Source organism: Phragmites australis, chromosome 24 (genome assembly GCF_958298935.1).
Source record: "Phragmites australis chromosome 24, lpPhrAust1.1, whole genome shotgun sequence".
NCBI lineage: Eukaryota > Viridiplantae > Streptophyta > Magnoliopsida > Poales > Poaceae > Phragmites > Phragmites australis.
In genome coordinates, this window is record NC_084944.1 from 6,692,671 (window position 1) to 6,720,577 (window position 27,907).

A 27,907-nucleotide genomic window follows, 5' to 3' on the forward strand; every position below is an offset into this window, starting at 1 on the left:
CCCCGCAGCGCACCGAAAGCCCGAAGCTCCCCCGCTGCACAGCGCCCACGCGGCTCGACCGTGACCGCGCCACGCCACGCCACGCCGGCCGAAAACGCCTGAGATCCCCCTCATCCGACGCGCGCTGACGGCCGAAACGCACCAGCCTGACAGGCTCCGCCAGTCCGCCCCAACCCAACCCAACCGCACCACACGCTTGTGCTGCGCCTGTGGCCCCGGCCGAAACGCCGAAAACCCACGTCCGCCACGCCCCCGAGACGGCCAAAAACGCACTAGTCCATCCCGCCCTCGACGCGACCCAACCCCAAGCCGCCCGGCCGCGGCAACCTAGCCTGGCCCCCGTGGCGGGCGGGCGCTGCGCTGACCGCCCGGCCCCCACCGCGCCAACTCGAGCTGACCCCGCCGCTTCCCTTCCCTCCCTGACGCCGGCCATATAAGTAGCTGGGCTGCTGGACCAGCCGTCCCCCCACCCCCCGTCTCTCTCTCTCTCTCTCTCTCTCTCTCTCCTCCGGTTAAAGCCAACACGACGCACCAGTCTAGCTGGGAGCTGGCAGCTGTCTCCCTCCTTCCCTCCTCGGCGCTGCCGGCCCGCGCCTCCTCGGCCCCTCTACTCCTCTGCCACCTCCCCCTTCCCTGTCCCGCATTCCTCGCCGCTCCGCCTCACGTTTCGGCGCCGAATCGGGCGGAATCTGAAGGGAGGGTGGGGGGATGGGGTCGCCGGGGGCGGGGAGCAGCGGCCACGAGTGCTCCTTCAAGATCCTGCTCATCGGGGACTCGGGCGTCGGCAAGAGCAGCCTCCTCGTCAGCTTCGTCGCCGCCTCCCACCTCGATGACGACATCGCGCCCACCATCGGTACGCCGTCACTACCAGCGCTCGCTCGCTCGCCTCTCCCACTATCAGGCCCAGTACTAGCCGCACGCCGATTGCTGCGTTGCTGTGTCAGTACATGACTAGAGTCGCAGCGTACGCTCGTAGCAGTGGTACAATCCTAGAATTCCGGGAAGAAGAAGCTAGCTACCGAGGCGCCAATCAAAGGCGCCCTCCGTGAGTCTCACTCTCACGGATGCGCGGAGCTGGCGCTGTGCGCTTGCTCTCCTTTGTCATAACCCGCGCGGGAGGAAATTGGAAACACACGCCTCAATTATTGCCTCTGCTTCTTTTCATTCCGAGTCCACTACTTCTGGCGTGCCCATTTAGCTCAATTAATGAGTCCGTGGGGCGATCCACCTTGTGTGAAAATTCTTCCCTTTCGTTGTCAGCATCCAATGGATCAGGAATGTGAAGTAGGTAGCTACCGGATTAAGGACATGAGCTGCTCGTCCAAGCTCATTCAACAAACCGTCGTCCAATTTAATGTCCGAGCTGTTTTCTGCTCTTGCTTGTACTGGGATTGACTGCGATGGTTCGACCTTTCCTCTTGTCGGTTGGGGGAAGTTGGGAAATTTCGCTGATGCTGCCACTGATGTACTTCAGTACTAGGCCTTGCTGGTCGTTAATTAAGTTGCTTGAATGAACTAATTCACACATCATGTTGGTTAGATGAATTCCCTGATCCTATTTTCTCTTGCAATAGTGCATGGCTACTTTAAAAGGGCAATCGTGGTTTTAAGATATTTTGAAAGAAGTGGACATTCTACATGATCTTAAATGTATAACACGCTGTGATCTCAGGATTATGAAAAAGAGATTCTACAACTTATGCAAGAAGACCTGATTGTGCACATAGCTAAAAAATATGGAACATATCATTTGGAACATATGAAAAGAAATTCTACAGCTTATGCAGACCTCATTGTGCACGTAGCTAAAAAAATATTGAACATATCATTTGGAACATTTGGAAAGAGATTCCACAGCCGAGCAAGAAGACCTCACTGTTTCAGAAAATTTCAATTAGACTATTGAGATTATAGGTTATCCACTGAGAATGGTCCTAACATGACAGTTATGTTTACCTTGTTATTCCAATTTGGCACTTTGGATTTTTTTTTTCTGTATTGCATGCTTGTGGCGTGTCATACTTTTATCTAATTATATTGCATGTCTTCTGACTTTTGTTTCACACTTGTTGGCAGGAGTGGATTTTAAAATCAAGTTCCTTACAGTTGGTGGAAAGAAACTGAAGTTGACGATATGGGATACTGGTAAGCTAAGTACTTAGATTATGGAATATATCATTTGTTATTTCTTATGATACGTTTGATTGCTGATGGGAATACACGATGCTTGCGAAGCCGTTTTGGATATTGTTTTGTTCGCATCAGAACATGCATTGTCACTCCATACTCTGATGGTACAAGACTGCACAGTTGACGAATTTTCACTTGTTGAATGATAAGAATCACTCCTAACACATGATATGGTTGAACTGAGCTTCTTCTGTATATTCTATGACATCTCGCCACCTCATGTTCAACAGTTCAAGTATGGTCTTAAACATTAGCAAGGTTAAGTCCGAGTAGGTGGTCATGCAAAACTCATTTGATGAAAGAGAGGTGGTTGAGATTTTGTCACAGATGAGATAATGGTCGAACAACTTGAGCTAGCAGAGACTACTGCGTGCACCCATTAGGAAGATCCAAGAAAAGCAAATGGAAAAGGCTATGACTTGACTTGTTGGACACATTTGAGCCCCACTTCACCCTATGCAGTTAAATACCTCTGCTTCTACTCCTTTTACAACTTCATCCTTCTCTGCTCTCATTACTGTTAGTGGTTTGAGAATCAAGTTTTGCTTTTCAGCTAGTATATTTGGATTCTTCCTCCATCCTGTCCTAACATCATTTATGTTATGATCCTAGGATCATAAGGGGGATAAACATCCGCCCTAAGGACAGTCTGGCGGCGGCGGCTGTTAGGAAAGTGATTAGACTATAGATTGGGGAGACTTAGAATATTTCTTCTTTTGCTTGATTACAATGATGTGTGGCTTCCCCTTTATATAGAGAGGGGAAATTACAATCCTAAATCAATCTCAACTCCTAACTTATCTTCTACCAAATTTATCTCTAAATAGTCATAATTCAATCCAACTTAACTTATCTCCTACCAAATTTATATCTAAACTAATCAATTTGAATCCTAACATACCAATAGATATACTAACTAAGTATATCCTAACCTCCCCTATTGCGTGCTACAGTACCGTCATTACTATTCACTATTGTGAACAGTAATTCCTGCACACAACAGATGTGATGGGCCGATCTAATTGGCCCTAATGGGCTGGACATGACAATTGCTATCGGAGTTTCTTATTCGCAGATTTTTAGCCCCACTTTGCTGCTTTGTGCCTAAAATATTTGACTACGTTGGCCATGTTAGCCCTCACATCCCTAAAATCTTTGCTATCAGAGGTTCCATTAATATTTAAAGTTTTGGTGTAGCCCCACTCACTCCTTAGTCGTAGAATAGTTCAGTGCTTCACCATGTTACATCTGTCTACTAATACTAGAACCTAGAAGGTTTCGGAGTTATCTATGAATAACTTGAATGATGTACGGTGCTTCTGATATTTCAAATATTATACAAACTCATGTTCCATACTTCCATTGCTTTGCAGCTGGCCAGGAGAGGTTTAGGACAATTACTAGTTCTTACTACAGAGGTGCTCAAGGAATTATTCTAGGTAATGCAATATTTTTTTATGATGGGTTGACTGCTTAAATATACTGTTTCTCCACACTGGTGTAACTTTTGTCCGAGGTCATGTTGAAATTGGCCATAGAATCATGAAATTGACCTACTCAGTCGCTCAATTTGCATAATCACCATAAGGTCGGGTATCCAATGTTGCAATATCTCGGTCTTTTAGGAGGAATTGCAGGTCTTCTTACTCCTCTATACAAGATGCCTTTTGTGTTAAATGTTGAGGGTTTTACATGCAGCGCCAATGAGTATTCTTACGGTTTCTTCGTGTTGATGATACCTCTTGCCTTGATGGCCTACATGAGTTATAGACTTACAGTGTATGAATTCACCAACTTAGTGAGTGCAAGGATGCATCTGTTTCACCACAGTAAAAAACTCATTCGTGTTTTGTAAGTGGTGCTTAGCATGTAGGTCCATGGACAAATTTTCTAGGGAAGCATATCTTAACTTGCCATTTTTCACCATGTTATGAATTGGATCTCTAACTGAATTGTGGATGACAATCCCAAATGATTGCATACCTTGACTGTTTAGTTGTTGCATTTATGGAATTTGAATACCTGTTGCTAGGCTGATGGTGCATAAGTGCATTATGATAAATTTTCGTGGTAAATTGTTTAGAGAGTTTTTGGGTGTCAGGTCTATATTCTTCTTTTCATGCTTTAGTTGTTGTGCCTGGGTTGACATTTTCAGAAATACATTATGATAACTTCTAGTTGTATTTTGCCTTGAGAATTTCTCTCTGTGTGGTCTTTCCTATTGCTCTTTTCTTGCTTGAAATTATGTTGGGTCTAATGAATTTTTGTATTTCACTCCTAGTATATGATGTCACAAAGAGAGAGAGTTTCACAAATTTGGCTGATGTGTGGACTAAGGAAATAGAAGCAAACTCAACAAACAAAGACTGCATAAAAATGCTTGTTGGAAACAAAGTTGACAAGGTACCATCTATGCCAGAAACTAGTGTTTTTCTGGAGATGTTGTGATATCATATAAGCCTTTCTTAAAACCTCATGATGTGACACAAATTGTATTTAGTGTCATCGTTTACATTCTCAGCTCTTATCCTTTTTGCTCCCTAACATTCTAAAGTTTCTACAAAGTAGAACTCATGGGCCCCTTCACGGGAGAATAGCTGCACTTCTTATTTTTAATATTGATGGCCTCATCTTGCAGGACGATGAAAGAATGGTCACAAGAGAAGAAGGCATTGCCTTCGCACAAGAATCTGGATGTCTGTTTCTTGAGAGCAGTGCAAAAACACGAGAAAATGTTGAAAAATGTTTTGAAGAACTTGCATTGAAGGTATGCTTCCATAATGATATTAGGCACCATAATGTTATCCTCTTAAAGCCTTTTTTTTTGCGAGGGATTTGAAACCTTTGGTAGAATATCGGCATGAAATTTTAGAGTTGGTTGATGGAATTGACGTATAGACTTTCTGTATGGACTGCCAATGTTCCCATGTATCTTCAGTTAATAGCACCATTCCCACGGAAGCTTGAGACATTTGTAGGTTCGGATTAAGCTAGTAATTTTAAATAATCAAACAAATACCCTGTTCCTCTAGAGGTAACTGTCACGTATAATTCTTTCTACTTGTTGATGCTCTGCACAATTGCACCCACGGTGAGGCGTGGAGACACGGCTAATTAAGCGAGTGCAAAATGTTCCTGCATGTTAATGCTTCTAGGAACATGGCTGTTGCTGTTCCTCGATGGCTGAAATTCATAACTATATACACGAGCATAGATGGTGTCGAGGTTTAGTAAAACGACAATGCAATATTTGTATGGGGTAGGGATCACCTGACCAGCCGCTATCGATTGTAGATCGTAAAGGAAAGGACGCACGATGTAGACAGGTTTAAGCCTCTCGAAAGATAATAGCTCTACATAATGTATGCTACCTTGAGCCTTGTATTAACCCGAATAGAGGATTACAACGTGAGGTGTCTAGGTCTAAACCCTAAGCCAATCGGCAAGTCTTTCGAGCTTGTCAAGGGGTTCTCCAGAGCTTGAAGGCTAGATCTCGTAGAGTTGAGCTAACTTGAGTTATGTTGTCTTGATCGTACCTTCTAACTTGCATATGTAGTTGGGCGGAGAAGGATCGTGTCCTACTCGGAGTCCTAAGCGTAATCGACTCAATTTGTACCTCCCAGGGTATCCAGGCACTTGTTTCCTTATCGGAAGATTCATTCCAAATACAAATAGTACTTGCCCTTGGAGAACAAGTTTGTGTCGTACTCACCAGAGTGGCTTCTAGAACCCCATCTCACGGAAGTTAGACATGTGTATGATGGAGATTTCATCTCTGGATAATACTGTATTTCTAGTAATATCCGAATTATTGATTATATATTTCTCATCAGATGGCTTGTTTCTTCCTGCTAAAAACCTATTTAATGTGTAGCATGAACTAACTCATATGATCTTGCCACTATACAGATTCTTGAGGTACCGAGTCTCCTGGAGGAAGGTTCTTCCTCGGTTGTCAAGAGGAACATCCTGAAACAGAAGCAGGAAAGCCATGCAAAGCTCGGTGGTGGATGCTGTCAATAGACGAGCCGATCCATTCAGCCTGGTTGGTCTTCTTCGTGTGAGCTGCTCTTGTGTTCCGCTATAAATGAGTTGTATCTAAACGTTCTGTGAATAAAAGGGGGGGGGGGGGGGGGGCTTGTGGGGGTTTTTTGGAGAGTGATTGAAATTGATTTGTACAAAGAACATGCGTTCTCGTTTTGTTGTGTAGCAATTTTGTTGTCACTCTTGCAATGGAATCATCTGCCTTTCATTTCTTTCCCTGTTTTGTAAGCTGTTGAGGGCTTGAGGCAACTCATTTTCCGTCATATCATGTGCTCATTGAGCGGTGAAATTGGGTCCCTAAGATGACTAAGGGACTGTTTGGATTGTAGCTACATTTGCTACGTCTAACTTTAGCCAAGTGTGATCCTATAAAAAATGCGACTAATAAATTTTTAGATATAAGTGTGATAAAGTAAAAAAAACTGAGTGTATGACATGATCTAGATTAGCAAAATATGACTTGTCATAATTATAGTAGTCAATCAAATAATTACTTAAAAATCTGTAACATAATTAAATTTAGACGTGGTAAGGTTAGATTCAAACTAAACATGCCCTGTTTGCCAACCATTTGTGCCTAAGTTTTAAAACCACCGAAGAGGACGAAACCAAGTAAGATGACTAACTTTTCAAATTTTAAACAACGTTTATTTGATATAGAAACATAGCGAATCAAGTTCAGTCACAGAACACGAGAGTTTGAAATAACCCTTGGAACAAAATTTATTCTTCCACGTAGTCTCTAAAGAAACGTAGTCTCTCAGCAACAACATTTCATTCTTTGGTCCTAGTAACGGTGGATGAGATCGTTAAACACCACGGGATTCTTCGCGTAGTGGTCGATCTCAGCCTGCAAGGACATGAAAAATGGCAGAATGGCGAGGGTTCCAGTTCAAACCAAACGATTTCAGTTCCAAAAGGAGCAGCAAATGAAGATTAAAGAGTGATTACCTTCCGTATAGCTATAGCGGATGTGACAAGTTTATCTCCAATTAGTTCATGCAAAACTTCATCTGCAGAAAGCGATTCTACATATTCCTGCAGGTTCTGCGGTAGCCTTTTGAGTTTGGAAGCGTAATCGGCAGGGTTTGATTCTGCAAACGTCACAAGCAACATGAGATATTTGCAGGCCTTCCTTGTAAAATCCAAAGGTAGTGAATACTTTCGTTTCAAAGCTAGTGAATACTGAGTCCCGAATATGTGTTTCATACTGTTTCCAGACTATTTTTTTAAACTGTATAGTAGGAGAATCTCATATTGTGTTAATATATTATTACAAAAAAAAACAAACTAAAAAAACAAAGAAAGCCAGGACAAAACTTTAAAAAAGAAGCAGACAGCAAGAGGTAGGAGGAGAGAGGGGAAATTAGGGGAGGGTATCTATCTAGGAAGAGACAACTTGACTCATTATATTGTTCTTTCTATATAGGTGTAAAAAGACAATATTACTAAAACAAGCCTTACATGATTGAAATGATGGCACGGCTTGTTGAAAGATTTTCCCATTTCTTTGCTTCTATATCTCCTATGCCGTCATCATAAAAACCTCTATAAAGAAAGATAAGTAAGACTGTTTCTGAGCTTTTTGGATCATGGAGAAGAATGGCTTGGAATGATCCTAAACCACTTGGAGGTGCTGTCAGCACCTTGTGAAAAAAGGGCATTCAAAGAAGAGGTGGTAAGTTGACGCTTTGTTCTTCCTTCTCAGTAGATTTCTGTAATTGATCCTATCTTTGAAAAGTAGCTACACAAAGACTTTAATCTTTTTGATGTATTTGGACTTCCAAATCCAGTTAAAGGGAGAGGAAGGAGGAGTGAGATTCTTGAAAAAGAAGACATAGAACCTGCTGGATGAGTAAGGTTTGGATCCTCAGCTATTAGTCTATGTATCTAGGTTCCTAAATAAGTGGTAAGTATTTTGATGATTAATGATAATAATATCATTGTGACTAACATGTATATTTTGAAGAGAATAAAAAACTTAGCTCACAATGATAATATGGGTATTCTTGGCCCCTTAAGAAATTATATTGAACGATCAAAAGATATTTGTATCAAGATTAAGGATCTTCTAGTTATAAATATCATAAGATGATAAAGGACACATAGAGTAGTTGTAGGTTCTTGTTTTAGTCCTTTGACTGTATTATGAAGGGGGCTAAAAGTTGTAGCTTGACTTAGTTAAGTCTAGACTTAGTTGGACGCACACTTGTTAAATTCTAGCACTAGTTAGCTCAGAGAAGCCCATGGGTGAGAAGTCAAGAAATTAGAGCTAAAAGTTGATTGAATTGGATGAGACTCAGAAAAATTATTCTCACCGGTGGAAATGGTTATACACACTGAAGCAATTTTGTGTTCTGTGCAGAAACAAGAAGACCTCACCGGATGGTCCGGTGATGGAATCTAAAAACACACCAGAGTATTTAATAGAAGGGTTGATTTTCGAAGAAAATTGAAGTTGAGTACATCGGATTGTCCGATGTTAGAAGAGTAAGAACATCGGAGCATTTAACAAAACATTGGATATTTTTCAGAGGAGATGAAGTTCAAGACACCGGATGACCCGGTGTTGAGGAGTTCAACACACCGGAACATTTTCATGAATTGGTGTCTCGGTGTAGGGAGATATGAACTCAACAGATGATCCGGTGTAGTGATTTGAAGATCATCGGAGCAATTTAGGCAATAACTACTGATAGATGGCAGGGCCAACTTTTTTAGAAGGTAACACATTGGATTGTCCAGTGTGTACAAGGTTGTGTACATCGGACCATCTGGTGTTCACAGAAAGTTTGAGTAGTTGGACAACGGTTAGATTTGGACCTCTAGCCTATATAGACCCTCTTAGTTTCATTCGTCTCTCTTGCAACCCAGAGGAGTTCATACATTGTGTCATCAAGAAGCAAGAGAGAGCACTTAGTTGATTTTCAAGTTCTTTAATGCAAGTTTAAGGACGTTATTAGTGCTTTAAGCGCAGCGAGTGTGCATCTAGCTGTTGTCTAGGCTTGATAGGGATCAAGTGAAGTAATTAACTTGTTACTCTTGGTGGTTGGTAACACCTAGTCGATCTTGGTGATTGGAGGTGTTCTCGGTGAGCTCTTAGAGTTTTTGTGGGATCTCCAGGAAGAGTTTGTACTTGGTTTGATATCCGTCAATCCAGAGATGGAGAAATGGTAATCGCTAGTGAACACTTGAGTCTTGGTGACTCAATGGAGAGTGATATACTTGTGTGGATGCTCCAACGAAGATTATAGGAGAGTGCCAAATCTTCGATACCTCAGAAAAAAAAAAATCAATATCCTTCTTCTCTGATTACTTACTTTTCCGTAATTTACTTCAAGTATTTACTTTCCTGCAAGTTTCAATTCCACATTTACTTTTGAGTTCTTTGCGTTCATGTTTGTTTGATTTGTTCTAGCTTGCTTTCTCGAGTAGTTGCTTTTCCTTCATCTAGTTAAGATTGCTATTTGTTCTAGAAATCGATAGAAGTTAAATTTTGATTTGAGCCCTATTCACCCCCTCTAGCGCCATTAGATCATTTTAATTGGTATCAGATCCTCGAGCTCTTGATAGGCTTAAAAATCCTAGAACATTGGCCCCCAGACAATGGCAGCAACATGCTAAAATTCAAGTGAAAGAACTTTGCCTATTGAAAGGTTCGCATGATGAGCTATCTTGAGGCGATTTCCCTCGAAGTTTGGCTTGCCACCTCCATTGTATTTGATCAGCCATTTTTCGAGCAACAAGTTAGGTGGAATGCAAAAGCTAGAAATACCATATTTGAGGGAATTAGTTTAGAGATCTTTTCAAAAGTGAGGAGTAAGAAATTAGCTCATGATATTTGGACCGGACTTTGTGAAATTCATGAAGGGTCTAAGAAAATCTAGGAGGAGAGATATCATATGCTAATGAATACTCTCAATCAATTCAAGATGTTTTCTAATGAGCTATGTAATGATATTTACTCTCGCATGAATATACTTGTGGAAGAAATCAATTCTTCTGAACTCACTCAATTGTCTCAAAGAGACATTATTAGTAGGATATTGATAGTGCTTCCTAAGCCACAATACAATATTGTTATATCTCTTCTTCATGAGCGGGATATCAATGACATGACCATCACCGATGTCGTTGGAAAGATAAGAGCTCATGAGGTATTCTTATTTGGTGATCAAGAAGAATCATCAACCAAGAAAAATCTTGCTCTAAAGGCAAAGATGGGTGACAAGAAGAAGAAGATCAAGCTCCCATCATCAAGTGCAAGCGATGAACATGACTCCGACTCTGACACCAAGCTTACCATTCTCATGAGAAGAACTACAAGAACGATCTCCAAGATCAAGAAGAAGGACTACAACTACGACCCAAAGAAAAACAAATTTACTTCAAAGAAATTTGACAAGTTGAGTAGCGTAGAGAAGAAGAGGTGCTACAATTGTGGTGAACTTAGTCACATATCATATGATTGCCCTCATCCCAACAAGAAAAGCAAGAACAAAAGCAAGAAGATTGAAGTAAGTGAGTACGAAGACAAGCGCAAGAAAGAGCCAAGACAAGCACACAAAGAAGAAATTTGTCAACAAAAAGGGTGGAGGCCGCAAGGCATACATTGTTAGTGAATGGGTCTCCGACAAAAACTCAAGCAAAGACTCAAGTGATGATGAAGACAATGATTTTGCGGGCCTCGCCATCACTAATGAAGAACCATCACTTCCATCACCACCTATGTGCCTCATGACAAAAGGTAACAAGGTGAGTAGTGATGATGATAGTAGTAGTGATGATGATGGTCTATCTCCTAATGATCTATCCAAATTAATGAATGATCATGCTACTATCATCAAGAAATAAAGGACTAAAATTAAGTCTCTTGAGAATGTCAATGCCAAACTTAGCTCTAATCATGATGAATTTCTTACCAAGTAAAATGATTTGCGTAAGAAACATGATGATGTAGTTGGTTCTAGCAAATCACTTGAGGCTAGTAATAAGAAGCTAAAACTTGAGCATATAGATTTGAAATGCAAATATCAAGAACTTGAACTTGCCTATGATGCTATTGATCCTATCTTAAATGAATTACCTACTATTTATGTAGTTAAGATCAATGCATCCACTTCTTGTGATGATCTTATTAATATATCATTCTCCTCTTCATGTGATAATTTATCATCTCTTAAGACTAACCATATAAGGGAGAAAAAGCTTAGGGATGAGATTGCGAGTCTAGACTCATATATGGCCTGGTTGACTAAGGGAGAGTACAAATACAAAGAGATTCTCATGAAGAATACTATGTACTACAATAAATGAGACCTTGGTTGCTTCCCTAACCCGGTAGAAAAAGATCATCAAGTCACCAGAGATCAACAATTGATTCATCAAGGAAGTTGGTTCTTATTGTCAATATTGTGAAGTCACCGGTCACCACACAAGGGAGTGTCCAATTCCTTCCAAACCTCTCACTACTTTTCCTTCCAAATATAAGTCCACTTTCAGCAATAATCATTATCTATTGCATAAATTGAAGAGTGGAAAAGTAATGGCTAAATTCATTGGAACTCAAGCTAAAGACAAGCTCCTAGACAACTATGGGTGCCAAAAGTTCTTGTGACTCACGTCAAAGGTAAAAACTTGTTTGGGTACCTAAAAAAAAGCTTGATCTCATATGTGTAGGTGAAGTAAAAAATCGGTAGCAAGTATTAGGTGCTTGTAGTGGATGTACAAAATATATGACCGGCAATGTAAAGATATTTACCTCACTAGAAGATGAAGTTGGTGGGCATGATAATGTCACATTTGGTGATAATTCAAAAGAAAATGTGGTAGGTTTAGGTAAGGTGGCTATCTCCAATGATCTCTCTATCTGTAATGTACTTTTAATTAAGTCTCTTAGTTTTAATTTACTTTCTGTATCTCAGCTATGTGACTTAGGCTATGTTGATGTTATAATTACTAGCAAGAAGTATAATGATCTAATCTTTAAAGGCTTTAGACACAGACATATATATCTTATGGATTTTTTGTCTAATGAAGCTAGCTTAACAACGTGACTCTTCACCAAGATGTTCTTGGGTTGGCTTTGACATCATCGACTTGCACACATTAGAATGAGCCAACTTAAGAAGACATTCAAGAACATATTGGTGGTTGGTTTGAAGGACATGATCTTCCAGAAGGACAAGTTCTGTAGCGGTTGCCAAGTGGAAAAGCAAGTGACATGTTCACATCTATACAAGATAATGATGTCTACATCAGGACCCTTGGAGCTATTACACATAGACCTCTTCGAACCAACCACCTACAATAGTTTTGGTGGTAATCACTATTGTCTTGTCATTATTGATAATTATGCAATATGCATTTGGACTTTTTTTCTAGATGACAAGAGCAAGATCATTGGGATTTTCAAGAAGTTCATGAAGAGAGCTCAAAATGAGTTTGAAGCCACATTAGTGAAGATCCGAAGTGACAATGGGACGAAGTTTAAAAATACTCAAGTTGAAGAGTATTGTGAAGAAAGAGGCATCAAGCATGAGTTCTCATCAATCTACACTCCTCAATAAAATGGCATGATGGAAAGGAAGATAAGACATTAATCACACTTGCGAGAGCTATGTTGGATGAGTATGGTACGCCAAAGAAGTTTTGGGTGGAAGCAATCAACACGGCGTGCCATGCATCAAATAAAGTGTACCTCCACCGACTATTAAAAAAGACGCCATACAAGCTTCTCATTGGGAGAAAACTCAATATCTCCTACTTTCGGGTATTTTATTGTAAATGCTTTATCTTCAAAAAGAGAGAACGCCTAGGGAAGTTTGAGCAACGTTGTGATATTGGATTTCTTGTTGGTTATGCATCTAACTCCAAAGCATATAAAGTATTCAACAATGCAACCGGTTTTGTTGAAGAAATATGTGATGTGGAGTTTGATGAATCTAATGGCTACCAATGAGAAGGTATTGCTTGTGATGATGTAGGTGCTAAACCATTGAGAGAAGTAATGAAGAGAATGTCAATTGGGGACATCAAGCCTAAGGAGGATGACGAAGACTTACCTTCTACTTCCACTCCACACACCTTCATGGTGCCCCAAGTTGATCAGGATGAAGCGAAGGATGAATAACCTCTTCCATCACATGATGTACACATCTCTTAAGAGGAAGCTCAAGCTCAAGCTCAAGCTCAACATGTTGAACCACCGAAAGACACACCACAACAACCGCAAGTGAAGAAAACACATATCTCAAATGATCACCCAATTGGCTTGATCATTGGGAGTCTATCAAGGGGAGTAAGAATTCGATCTCATCAATATACTTTATTTTATGAACATTACTCTTTTTTTTTCTTGCATGGAACTCACTCATGTAGATGAGGCTTTAAAATATTCGGATTAGGTGATGATGATACAAGAAGAACTCAACAAATTCACCCGCAATAAAGTTTGGATTCATGAAGAGAGGCTTCAAGACAAGAATATCATTGGAACCAAGTGAGTCTTCAGTAACAAACAAGACAAAAATAGTGTGGTGGTTCACAACAAGGCAAGATTAGTCGCACAAGATTTTGCACAAGTTAAAGGCTTAGATTTTAGCAAAACGTTCGCTCCCATGGAAAGGCTTGAAACCATACGCATCATTCTTGCATTCGCTTCGCATCATAATATTAAGCTTTATCAAATGGATGTGAAGAGTGAAATTTTAAATGGCTTCATAAATAAACTTGTATATATTAAACAACCCCCCGGTTTTGAAGACACTAGATATCATATTCATATCTATAGATTGCATAAGGTGCTCTACGGATTCAAGCAAACCCTAAGAGCTTGGAATGAACGCTTACACGATTTTCTCGTCAACCAAGGATTCAAGATTGAGAGGGTGGACACTACATTGTTCACAAAGATCATCGACAATAAAATTTTTCTTTATCAAATTTATGTTGATGATATAATATTTAGTTCAAGTAAAAAGGAATTTTGTATGGAATTGGGGATTTGATGTCAAGAGAGTTCGAGATATCGATGATTGGCGAGCTTAACTACTTCCTTGATTTTCAAATTAAATAATTTAAGGAAGGGACATTCATTTATCAAGAGAATTACACGAAGTATATTCTAAAAAAATTCAAGATGGATGATCGTAAGCCAATCAAGACTCTAATGCCTACTAATGGGCATCTCAACTTGGATGAATCGGGTAAATCAGTTGACCAAAAAATTTACCATTCTATTATTGGATCACTTCTTTACCTTACCGTATCTAGGCCCGATATTATTTTTAGTGTATACACATGCACTCTCTTCCAAGCTAATCCTAAAAAATCTCATCTTAGCATCGTAAAAAGAATCTTAAGATATCTTAAGCATACATCTAGCATAGACTCGTGGTATCCCAAAGGTGCTAGTTTCCTACTATTGGGTTACTCAGGTTCGAACTTTGTCGGATGCTGTGTGGATCATAATAGTACTTCTGGTCAGTGCCACTTGCTAGGATGGTCCTTGGTTTCTTGGTCTTCTAAGAAGCAAGATTCCGTAGCTTTGTCAACCGCAGAAGCCGAATATATAGCTACTAGAGCATGTTGTGCTCAAATCCTTTATATAAAGAAAACCTTGTTAGACTTTGGTGTAAATCTAGAGAAGGTTCCACTCCTTTGTGATAATGAGAGTGCCATAAAACTTGCTAATAATCTAGTTCAACACTCCCGCACAAAACACATAGATATCCATCATCACTTTCTTAGAGACCATGTGGCTAAAAATGATATAACTCTTAGTGGTGTAAGATCGGAAGATCAATTGGCGGATATCTTCACTAAATCTCTAGATGAAGCCACATTTAGTAGGTTGCGAAGTGAGATAAATATGATAGATGCTCGTAATATCATGTGATGCCCTTGTCATATAGATGCACATCATGATACGCTTTTCTAACCTTCTTAAGATAGTGGTGAACATGAGTTTTGCTTGAGTTGGTGGCCCTTTTGTTTTGCTCAAGGCATGCAGTTGGGTTCACCATGAAGAAGCTTGAGAAAAAAAAAATGACAAGATAGTTTATTTTATTGTCATGTATTCACATGTCATATAATTTGCACTCATGTTTAAATTCATGCACTTTGTTATGTATTACATGTGCATTAGCGGTAGAGATCATAAAGGAGAGTATCACTCTTTGAGATTGTTGTTCGCTTTCCATGTAAACATATAACTCTATAAGTGTGATTAGAAAAATATAAGTACTTAATGCCTAAATCTTTGAATTCATAGGCAATATGGCTTAAACATTTCCTTGGAGTTTCCTTCTTCCTTTCTTTGGTTTTTATTGTTGTAGCGAAAATGACCTTATTAGGTCATGATTGTGATTTTGATGATTAATGATACATAGTTAATGGGACTAACATGTTTGTCAATAATATATATTAGTAGGTCCCATGGATGCAATACATGAAGAAGCTATCGCAGCCGGGACAAAGTTTGGTCGAATTGAAGAAGTCCTAGAAAGATTTGCCTCACTAGATGGTTTGGTGCTGTGGATGTTGAGCTCACCGAAGAATATTTGACAAAGGGGGATAGATGCCTGAAGACCTCACCGGAAGGTCCGGTGATTAGCAAATGTGCTCGCTGAAGCAATTCTTCCAGAGAAGTGCGTCGTGCTAAAGAATGAAGGTTAAGCCTCACCGAATAGTCCGGTGATCAAAGTATGGTAACACCGGAGCATTTCTATTCAGAAGACAGAATGGAACAACCTACCGGATAGTCCAGTGATCAGAGGAAGATACACACCAGAGTATTTCCACCAGAGAAGGTTGCAGCCATGGAAGATAGAAGATCAAAACGGCGAAAGGTCCAGTGATCAAGCAAGGCTACACCGGAAAATACACCGGACAATGAAGTGCAAAGAGGCAGAACGAAGTTCAAGGCATTGAATTGTCCGGTGATAAAGTGATGTGCACCAGATGCTTCACTGGAGTAATTTATATAGAGAATAAGGAAATGCTCATATAGCTCAGGATAACTCACTGGATAGTCCGGTTATAGAGATGAAGTATATAACAGAGTGTTTGGTATTCACAAAGGTTTGAGTGGGGTTCCAACGACTAGTTTGTGAGAGTGCACTCACCGGATGATCCAGTATTAGTACTATTGTTCTCACCAGATCATCCAGTATTAACAACTATTCTGAGCTATTGGATTAATGGCTAGTGTGCAGGTTTCAGGCTATAAATACCCCTTTACTCAGTCATTTGAAGGCGTGGCATGCAGTTGGAGTGCTGAGAAGTTCATGTACACCTGAGAAGACATCCAAGCCACCAAAGTGCTTAAAGTGATCATCCAAGCAATTAAGCACAAGATTAGCGAGTGATTAGTGCTTATAGGACTAGAGAGAGTGTTACTAGGTGATTGCTGCCTAAAGAGTAGATCAAGGAGTGATCCAACCTTGTACCTCTTGGTACGCCATCACCTTGAAGTCTTGATGACTCGTCAGCAAACTTGTTGACCCTCCGACTTGATGTGGAGCGGTGACAAGACACGTGTACGGGGATACAGAGACCCTTGCCTTGGTGATTTAAGCTCCGAAATTATCACGGTGATAAGGGACCAGAAGAGAGGCTAGTAGTGAGACCTTACCTTGGTGGCTTGATGGCTCATCTGGATAGAGGCATTGTCTTCGTGACTTGGTATCTCGAGTCGTGATCGGGTGCTAACCGAGAGCATATTCTTTGTAGAGCTCTAAAGTGGATTAGGGGTGATATTTATGTTATTGATATCATGAGATAAACATATTTGTGCCGAGTTTGCTCTCACCGCGTTTGGCGATGGGGTGAGGAAGAAAGGGAGGGTGGAGGCCATTTTATAGCGCGGAGAGGGAGCAACCCGTTGCGGAGACGTGGGGCGTGGGGGTGGAGGCATGCGTCGGCGGTTTCGGGCGGGCGATTGTGCACGTGACTGGAGGTGGAGGAAGGGGCTAACGAGTGGGCCCGACGAGTCAGCGGGATGGATAGAGGGAGGGAGTGGGCTAGACTTCAGTTGGCATCGGCCCATGGCACGCGGGAAGATGGGCCGGCCTGGCAGGAAAACAAAATGGGTGTTACAGATTTGCTTTGCTCTTATTAGTTATCTATTCCCTAAAGCTGCACCTACCCTCCAAAAACATATGGGTCTATCTGTCTGTGAGAGCTCCCAAACTAACTTTCAGAGTGGAATTGATTAGCGATATATTTGCTTTGTTCTTATCGGTTATCTATTCCCTGAAGTTGCACCTACCCTCCAAAAAACACTTGGTCTGTCTGTCTATGAGAGCTTGTAGACTAGCTCTCAGAGTGGAATTGATTAGAGCTCTGATAAATAGCAATTTACATTTTTCAATTTTTATAGTGATTTATAGAAATGATTTTCTAAAATGAACCAGATGTTAGGAGTTGAAAAAACTAACTTCCTCTGGTTCTATTTTCCCCACAGAATCACTTCATTGATAGAGTTTACTCTAGATAATTACTTTCAACCATAAAATCACTTTACCATATAATTACTTCTCCAAAAGAATTTGAATGAGGGCTCACCCAAATAAGCTCCATGATTACCTAACACATTTTCATTTTTTAGAGCGAATCCCTCCAAAACGAAAATGCTAGTGCAAAAAAAATTTGAACTAACCGTACTAGTGCAATCCTGGGGACACGGATTTGGGGGTTCAGACGAATACTGCGTCTACATATCAAAAACTGCCAAAACTAAAAGGGGTTATTCAAAAATAGACAACATGTTTGATCGTATTTACCGAAATAGATAATATGTCACTGAAATACGAAATAGATAATATGTCACTGTATTTACAAATTTAATATACATATTTGGTACATTATTTACTGAAAATGATGAACAGTACCATATTCAAGTCAATGCCTAATACAGCACTATACTTTCGTGCATGAGCAGTAACTACGTTCTTTAAATTTCGTTTTCACTCTCTTTCAAAACGGTGATCTTCTATTGCTCTAAAAATTTTAAATTTTTTTATACGTGTTACATAATCCATTTGAAATCCATTTAATTGGATTCACCTAAAAATACTTTGTATATTTTAAACTAAAATTCTCCAAAAAAGACTACTTTTATAACTTCTAACAATTATTAGTGTCTCAAATAAATTCCAAAAATCTAAGAAAATTCACTAATATTTTTCTTATATGATGAACTAATTTATAAAATTATTTTCAACCCTATGTTATAGGGTGAAAAAATGAGTTTCTTTGTAATGTTCTATTTATATGCATTTTTATCATTTCATGTGATATGCACGGGAGTATACAGAGACCTGGGCTGTATTCAGGGTGCCGAATATGGCATTGTTTACCTTTTTCGGTAAATTAGTTATCGAATATGTATGCTAAATTTGTAAATACGGTGATATGTTATCTATATCGGTAAATACGATCGAATATGTTGTCTATTTTTAATTTTTTTCCAAACTAAAATCTGTGTACACCGAACACCGTAGCCGACACAATCTAGCAAGCTAGCTCAGCCTGCAGGCTCTAGTTAATACTACGATTTCGAGTACACTTCCTGTAGTCCGGACTCAGGGCAGAGCAGAGGCACCAAAGCGCCAAGGACCGGTCAAAGGAGCAGAGGAGGAGCAGGTAGGCGAGGCAGGGGTCGTGGGAGCGTGCGTGTGCGGGCGCGCGGCGTACCTTGAAGGAGAGGGTGTGGGGCGCGAGCCCGAGCGCGTCCCCTCGGCCTCGGAGAAGCAGCGGAGGAAGGGGAACGCGGAGCCTCCGGCGACGAGGTTGTGCGCGTGCGCGTCCACCGCCGCCACCTCCTCCACCGCGCGCCGCAGCGCCGTGTACCTCGCCTCCACCTCCATCCCTCCGCCGCCGCCGCTTGCTCTCTCGTTGTCTCAAGGATTTCCGGAGCAAGGGGAGCGCGGCGTCAGTCTCGTTTGACCGAAGCGGTGGCTCTGTTTGTGTGGGGATGGGGGGCGGAGACACAGCAGCACGGGGCGCCGAGATTCATATAGGCAGGCGGTGGCGCAGCCGCGCAGAGACGGGATGGGAGAGGAGGATGGGCACGGGGCCGCGCGCGCGCGCCCCAACTATCGCTCCATGCTGCTGTTGGGCTAGCCGTGGTGGTTCGGCGCACGTACTTCTAAGGCGTTCAAGGAAAGAGAATGATAACATGTCAGCAATCACCTACGTAAAAATCTTCTTTTTCAGTGATGCTTAAAAAAGGAGAATGTTAACAGACCAACAATCACCTATCTAAAAATCTCCTTCATTGCAAGCACCCCATGTGCAGGTGCTTGAATTGTTTCAAGCACTCACGTAGGCACCAATGCTCTCCAATGCAAATGTCTAGATCTGTAAAATATAACTGAAAAAGGCCATGCAAAAGCAAAACAACATCCGTGCCGTAGATAAAGCCTCTCCCTCTCTCTTGGAAGTGATGATGGAGCACGGCGTTTCTGTCCTCTTTGAGCGCTTGGTGGAGTCGTTGTAGAAGCACGATGCTGCGACGATGCATGAGCAAATGTTGAGCTTTGTGTCACTTGGGATCTGTTTATGTCATAGGAGGGCATTGATTGGTGTGGCTGTGCAAGGAATTCTAGATATGGATCAGTGGAATTTTCAGCTGGGAAATCAGTCGAGTTCAACGAATCTATGAAACTATCTTTTAAGTGAGAATCCATGGCTCAATGGTAGTCGACCAAGAACAGACCAAGGAGATTTGAACGAAGAGATGAACAAGCTGAAAGACATATATAGAACAATGTGAAACGGCTACCTTGTTTCTTTAACGGCTAATGCACTAGTAGAACTATGCATGCGAGCTAACTTGAAAGCACGCATGGTTATCCATGCATGGGGCAGCGACCGGATGGGAAATCGGAAGAGATCAACAGTTCAACACAACAGCTTGCTTGCAGATATACGTAATCCACACAGGCTCTCGGGATGGAAAATCGAATCAACTCAACAGGCCAAGCTGCACCTCAGGCATCGAGGTTCAGACGGAGGCGGTTTCGTCGCCGAGCTTTCGCGGAGCATATCGCTGATTTGCCAAGCTACGAAGCCAAGGAAAAGGCACTCACCTCATCCTAGGTGGCAAAAAATCCGATTTAATTTTTTACCGAGCACCTTCTCAAGCACTGTGGAGATGGCCTTAGGCTGCCCAAAGCATGCAGGTCGCAGCCTGTCTGTGTCGCCTAAGGCATGTACAATGCAAGAACGTTTAAATAGACGTTTAATGAGAGAGATTGATGAAGCATTCGTATAAGAGTCTTAGTCTTCGATGGCAGCAGCTAATCAGCATGCTAATATCCCTACTTAAACCGTTAATATGTATGCAGAAACTATGATTTCTATTAGGCTTGGGAGTCCGCATTCCCAGAAAAGTTCGTTCCCCAGCGAAGGCTCGCTCCAAGCGTTCGGGCGTCTCCGCGAACGGCGACGCGACTGCAAGCGCTTGCATGAAGCTCCACGGTGGCATGGAAAATTAACAACTTGCCTCAAGTGCCAGGCCACGTATGAGCGTGTACGTGGCCTAATCTGAGACCCATGCAGGCAAGGTTGACCATTGCATGGACGGCGCTTCAACACCCCATTCGATCCACCCGTTCGAGCGTCGCCGTCCACACCTGCAAAAATGTCCGGATTGATGCGATCAGCGATTGCTATCGGATACTAATTCGTTCGAGAGTAATTTGTGACCTTACCGGGCCGGGTCCATGAACCACGACTCCACAAGTGGTCCATTTCAACAACTAAATAATGATTGGAAATGGTGGATGAGCACGAACGAGCGTGCCTCGACTAAACATGCCACTACAACGAACTGCGTCAATTTGACTTCAAGGAAGCTTAACCTGGATTAATTCTTACCATTTGTGTAGTAACATATGGCCAAAAGATATGGTTCTCACTTAATTCTTTCCTATTACTGAATTTTGTAATAAGGACCAGGCTGCGTGCATTTGAAACGCAGAGGCTGGAATGAACTTTACATTATCTACAAAGACAAACCAAAACTATTATTTTAGATTCGACTAACAATACACTGCAACTTACTTGGACAGTTGATCGGTCGGGTGGATGCCGAGGAACCGATTTCTCTAACGTAACTACACGCGTGATATCGCTGCTAACATATGGGTCAATTCTCAGTAGGCCCTGTATATCAACGACGAGGTCACCTCTTACATTTACACCAAAACTCTCTACGGACGCCAGTGGGGGCGAAAGCGGAATCGTTCCGCAAGGGGATGCCCCGGGCCTCATCGCTTACGCTCCGCCGTGTCATCTTGTGCCGGCGTCGCGCGCCGCAGTTCAGGCGAGAATTCCGCGACTCGTTAGTCGTTGCTCAAGCTCGTGCGTGTAGGGCAGCGTGGTGGCATTCCGGCGATGTGCCGTGGCAACCACCTAGTTAGTGACCTCCAGCCACGGCTCGATCGATCGGCCGGCGTCGTGCGCTTTCCAGACGGTGGGCGGTTCGGTTGGAGTGGGCTATGGGCGCGCGCGCATGAAGCCATGATGCTCCATATGCACAGGAGCACATGGCACGCCGCTTTGTCGCCGGTGCACACCTCGTTGGATCTGGATAATTTTTTGGCCATCCTCGATGTCAAGCGGCAGCGCTGGAGCCCGTGGCACAGACCGGGCCTAGAGCTTCTCCGGCCGTCGGTGGTCGGGCGCACTATTGTGGTCACCAACAGCCGTCCCAAAATTCAGTCCATTGCTGATGCGAGCTGCGAGAAAATTCAGGCCAAGCGGCGAAACAGAGCTCAACAAGATGACGAGATCATCATGAGTGAGTCCAAGCGCAAAACACCCGACGAGCTGAACGACGAATAATTCTCCGTGATAGTTTGAAGATGCTGATGGATAACAGCATTAGGATCCACTGGTCCAGTGGCAGCCTGAACTGGCACGAACGGTGAGCAGCGCAGGTGAACTCTAGGAAACTAATGATACACAAATTCGGCGAGCATGGACAAGGGAAAGCTATCAGCCTATCAGATAACAAGCAACCAAGGAGGTACCGAAATGACACCACTGCGAAGGGCACTGCTGACCCTGACGCCAGATGATCAAATACACCGATACGTTTTAGGCAATGGAAATCCAATTCCAGCCTCGGAACCATCGGATGTCAATTTGTCCAGGATGCACATAACCACGGTAAAAATATAAAAATAAACAATATATTCGACCGTATTTACTGAAATAGATAATATATCACACTATTTATAAATTTAACATACGTATTCGGCACATTATTTACTAAAAATAAAATTTCAATAAAAACACACTGATCTCACTCTTTTCCGGCACCTCACCTGCGGAGTACCTGTCCGTCGCGAAGTACGTTAGAAAGATGCTGAGTTAGTTATGATAATTTTTTGGTAAACTTATCCCTTGATTATAGGTTTTGTGCACATTTAAATTTATTTTTATTTTTATTCAAATTAAATTAAAAATATAATATCACATGAAATAATAAAAATACATATAAATAGAACATTTATAAAAGAACTCACTTTTTCACTTTTTCACTCTATAACTTAGGGCTAGAAATAATTTTAAAAATTAATTCATCACATAAAAAATATTAATAATTTTTTCTAGATTTTTAAGAATTTATTTGAGGCACTAACAATTGTTAAAAGTTATAAAAATAACTTTAGCATTTTTAAGTGGATCTAATTAAAATAATTTGCACATGGATTATGAAACACGTAAAAAAGTTATAAAATTTTTAGAGCAACAGAAGATCACTGTTTTAAAGAAGAATGGAAGCGAAATTTAACTCATTCGAGTACTATTCATGCAATTGGAGTTGACAGAGGTTCGACTGTATTCGGCACCTCAAGTGCCGAATATGACACTATTCACCATATTCGGTACAACTGTATTCAACATCTTAGTGCCGAATATAGTGAATAATGCCATATTCTGCACCTGAGGTGCTGAAAAGAGTAGAACCGACGTGTTTTCAGAGTATGGTGTACTGAAAATCTATTTTCGGTAAATAAGGTGCCGAATATGCATACTAAATTTGTAAATACGATGACATGTTATCTATTTCAATAAATACAGTACGTATGTTATCTATTTTTGAATTTTGACCCACAACCACTACACAACTATCACCTAGACATACCAAAACAAATCAGCTTTAGGAGACAAAAAAGAAACGAAAAATATTTAAACTTAGTACATGCACATAGCAGGACTAAATTTGGCTGTATGCATTCTTATGCAGAAACTAAGGGTGAACTTATAAGTGGTGTCATCTTGATACGACTACAAGAGTTAATAAAACTACCGTTTTCCAACAAAACATGCACATAGCAGTACTAAATTTCAAAAGAACCTGTGCCCGAAACCGCCCCACACAATACGTACAGCAATACAGTTATAGAAGTGAACCAAAAGGCCACAACTAGCTATTTTGCGTTCCTAGCCCATTATCATCTTGCCAAAATTTCAGAGGAAGATGCAAGGAATTCGTAGCAAGACAGATCAGATCAACTTAGAACAGAGTCACAGTTAAAGCCCAGAAATGGAGATAAGGTGGCTATGTGGCATGATCAACACACTACAAATATTCATATATGTGGTACTAAAGCTGGAGCATCCCACCGAATGCAACTGACTAGACATCGTAAGTTTTTAGATTTTCAGCTCACGCAAGAAAGATGTCACTGCATATCTAGGTATTCAGCGCGCGCAAGAAACGCATAAAAGAGTTGTCATTTTTCACTCGTAAAAGGGAAGGCGGAGCATTGTATTCATTCAACTGGTACTAGTACTCACATGACTACTGAGTACTGATTGTTTCAAAACCAGGTTTACTGAATACTGATGTTCGCGTTAGATTGATTGAACTGAGTTTATGTTCAACACACCAAATGTCAAAACCCATTATGTAGTAGCGAATAGAGAGTAACATGGTCGTGGTTTGAAAAATTGATGAGCTATAGGAGAGATACAAAACACAGCTGCAATAAGGTAACATCAACAAATTGTCTCAGCATAAGTCCAATGCATGAACTCAACAGACAAATGTAATCTGGAGGCACAAAATCAGCAATCGTGGTATAACAAAAACTAATACCGGCTAGCTAGCTACAACAAGGCCACGGATGCTTATGAGGAACCAACAACACAGATGGAAATATTCTGTCAAGCATAATATTTCAGATATCGGCTCACCTTAGGCCACCAGATGTTCAGGAGGAAGCTGGGCATGTATTCACACCATCCTTGCAATCACGCGTAAGATCGTTGAATGTCTCCAAATGTCTCTTCCCCCTCAGGAACACCTCAGTGTCGACTGCAACCCTCATGTACCCATCGAATTCCACTGGCTTACCATTGCTTAGCTCCTTAGTTTCAGCAAACCACTCACTATTTTCACCCCACAAGTCCTTGAAATCATCCAGGAAGTGTGTTTTATACTTTTCCTTAAGTGGGTCAAAGAACGATTTGTCGGGCTCATTAGTAGCGATGTACAAATGCCGGCCAGCACCAACCTTATCATTAAGTGTCATAAGGAGGCTGTCTGGCGAGGTATCTCTATCAAGGTTTGGCCAAAGTTGTGTGTTCTGGGCTTTATCCCCTCTCACGATGTGGACCGAATCAAAGTCCCAGCTCATCTGTGAGGCAATGGCAGATACAATCTCCATCAAGCGACGGGACTTCCACAGGAAATGCCATGGGCGCTTGATCACTCCCTCCGTCTCACCCTCGCACACACGTGACCAGTAGTTATCCGGTTCAACATTCCCAAACTTCCTCATGATCAGGGTGTCCTTGACGTCATGAAGTTTCCTCGGGGTCATCTTGATGTCTTCAGTATAGTAGTTCTTCAGTCTATCCTTCTTGTGCCACTTCCCCCAATCTTGCCAGAACTGGCTTTGGTCGATGACTGATGCTGATTCCTTCAAGTGCTCGAAATCAAAGTAGAGCCTAAAATCTTTCTCTTCATCCTTGCCACTAGCAGTATACCGTGCATTGAGGCAGACATTGAGGTCCATGACAAGCGTCCGGTTTAAGAATTGTGCCTCGCCGAGTGCGCACAAGAACCCCCAAATGAAGTGGTTCATGCTCTTGCACCTCTCGCCACCGCCAATGTAAATGAGGTACCTTCCACGGCTGAAATCGGACTCGGACGCAACCACCGGCAAGCTGTCATTGACAGCCTCCCCAACAACCAGCACCGGCTGGGCCACAGCCGCGGTGCCCTCATTGGCCGCGTTCTCATCAAGCCTCATCTGCGTCTTGGCCGGCACGAAGTCAGTCACCGGCGCCTCACGCTTGCCCTTCTTCCCCTTCTTCCCCTTGCGCCGGCCGCTGCGCTTGGCGCCGACACCCGAGTGGTACTCCCCGACGCTGTCGACGACGAGGGTGCAGGTGTTGACGTCGCGGGTGAGCGCGAAGCGGCGGTAGTCCTTGTAGTAGGTGGTCCGGCCGTTGCCGATGGCGTCGGCGGCTGGGCGGAAGCGCCAGGCGAGGTCGCACTCCATGGGGCTGCCCGGCACGGCGACGGGGCGGCCGAAGCGGTAGAAGTTGAGGTCAGGGAACCGTTCGATGGCCGTGCGCATGAGCAGGTTGAAGAGGTCCCTGTCCCCCGTGCAGTCCACCGGCGCCTCCGTGTCGCACGAGACCGCCTCGGCGATGGGGTTCTCCTCGGCCGCCGCCCCCGTGGCAGACTCGGTGTCGACGGTGACGGCCCGCTCCGTCTCCCTCTCCGCCTTCTCGGTCTCGGACCCAACGTCCGAGAGCTTGATGAACGAGACGTCCTCCGCGACGACTCCGCCTCCGTCGACGCCGCCGGCCTCGGCGGCGGAAGAGGAAGAGGAGTTGAAATCCTCCCCGGTGCGGAGCACGGAGTCGTCGGCGAGGAAGGTGGAGGTGGACGTGGCGGAGGTGAGGAAGTCGGTGAGCTGGTGCGAGGACGGGTGGAGCAGCGGGTCTTCGGGGCTGTGGACCGCCGCCAGGAGCGTGAAGGCGAGCACCGCGGCCACGAAGAGCGCGAAGAGGAGGTTGCCCCCCGACCGCAGCGCCGCGCGCAGGTCCATCGCCCCGCCGCGCCACCGCGGCGCCGACAGCCCCGCCGCGCGGCCCAGCATTCGCGCGGATCTGGGAGTGGAGTGGGAATGAGGAGGGGTGGGGATCTGGATGGAGACGGGGGGCGGACGACGCAAGCAAGGGGGCGTGGAGCTCACTCCTCCCAGTTTTTTTTTTTTTTTTTTTTTAGGGGAGTTGCGACCTTTGTCGGCCAGCCAGCCGGGCTGCCTGTTGACTGTTGTGGACTTGTGGCCCGGGGATTTCGGCCTGTTCTTCGGATTCCGATGGGCTGCTTGGGCTTCTCTTGTTCCTCGGATTCCGATTTAGATATCACATATTCGAAGCAAGCGCATACGCGAATAAATTGATGATTTACCATTTAAAAGATTGATAGTTTGATTATAATATCTATGTTCACATATCCCTTCTCTCGTCATGCTCCGTTGCCTACCACCGCCACCTTCACGATCCTTGTAGCCCTCGCCCTCCTCCTCATGCTCCCTGTTGCCTCCTCCTCCTCATGCTCCCTGTTGTGCATGGCTTCCCTAGCTCCTTGCGGCGAGCCGTCATCACCTCGGTGCTCCCTGATTTAGGTATGCTTATATTGCCGCTCGTATCTTGTCACCATTGTCGTCTATGAGCTCCTGAGTTCCTTCACCATTCTCCTTCTTAGCATTGGACGCCGATTCTCCTCTTGTTCGGTCTTGCGCCGCCACCTTCATGGAATCCAGAGCACTTTATATTTTACCAGGTTTGTTTTCCCTTCTTTTTATTTTTCTTACTTTTTTTCTCAAATCCAGGCAACTAATCACCATGTATTAGGTTTACAATTTGATACCTTTCAACATTCTAAAAATCTTAGACTTGGTTCAACATTTTTTGAAACCTAGTTTAACATTTTGACACAAAAAAATGTTAAAATGGTAGGTACAATTCAAAATGTTAAATTTTAAAAATTCAAAAAAGAAAGAAATATTCATGTTGGATCTCATTATGTTGCATTAATTCTAAACACACAGTAATTCAAATGAATTTAAAAACAGACTTACGGTTTGAGAGAAAATTTGAGTTTAAAGATGCGAAATCCATCTATACTCACCTAACCATCGCATCTGGGTGAACCGCAACTCACCACGTGTCCAAACTAACCCACCTCTATCTCCCACCTACGTAATCTCAGCCGTTAACTTGCTTCTTGTATAGATCTTAAGGCTCTGTTTGTTTTTTTTCTTCTAATTTTACTCTTGTCGCCGCCAAAAGTCGAAAGCTGTAAGCTAGAATAAATAGGGTTTGGAGAAATGGTTTTTGAGAAGTTAGAAATCTGTTTTTGAGAAAAATGAACTAAAGCTGAGAAGTTTGCTGAGAGATATTTTTTAAAAAGCTATGAGCTGAGAAACCAAAATTTATTATAGAAGCTAACGATCTATTTTTAAAAGTAACTTTTCTGACAAACAAAAACATAATTTTTTTTAAAAAAAACTAAAAATAGAAAAAAATACCATATAACACGCTACGAGAAGTTTTTTTTCAAACGCGTTAACTATATGAATTCCGCCTCCCATCGGTCGCAAGCCCACACATTCCACTTCAGCCCTCC

At 42.6% G+C, this 27,907-nt stretch overlaps 2 protein-coding genes and 1 long non-coding RNA gene across 3 annotated transcripts; 1 reads left to right on the forward strand and 2 right to left on the reverse strand.

Moving 5' to 3' along the window:
- The first annotated feature begins 300 nt into the window (after positions 1-300).
- LOC133907687 (ras-related protein RABC2a-like) lies at positions 301-6,313 on the forward strand. Its single transcript, XM_062349759.1, has 6 exons — positions 301-853; positions 2,077-2,145; positions 3,564-3,629; positions 4,472-4,593; positions 4,829-4,957; positions 6,100-6,313. Exons 1-6 carry the CDS (start codon positions 709-711, stop codon positions 6,211-6,213), a joined length of 645 nt encoding a protein of 214 aa, XP_062205743.1. The 5' UTR covers positions 301-708; the 3' UTR covers positions 6,214-6,313.
- A 594-nt stretch (positions 6,314-6,907) lies between these two features.
- LOC133907688 (uncharacterized) lies at positions 6,908-19,106 on the reverse strand. Its single transcript, XR_009908005.1, has 3 exons — positions 18,934-19,106; positions 7,186-7,328; positions 6,908-7,084 (listed from the first exon to the last, which is right to left on the reverse strand). It is a non-coding gene; the product is annotated as an uncharacterized LOC133907688 (long non-coding RNA).
- A 5,089-nt stretch (positions 19,107-24,195) lies between these two features.
- On the reverse strand, positions 24,196-26,495 carry LOC133907447 (uncharacterized). Its single transcript, XM_062349499.1, has one exon. It carries the CDS (start codon positions 26,370-26,372, stop codon positions 24,471-24,473), a length of 1,902 nt encoding a protein of 633 aa, XP_062205483.1. The 5' UTR covers positions 26,373-26,495; the 3' UTR covers positions 24,196-24,470.
- Between the last annotated feature and the right edge of the window lie 1,412 nt (positions 26,496-27,907).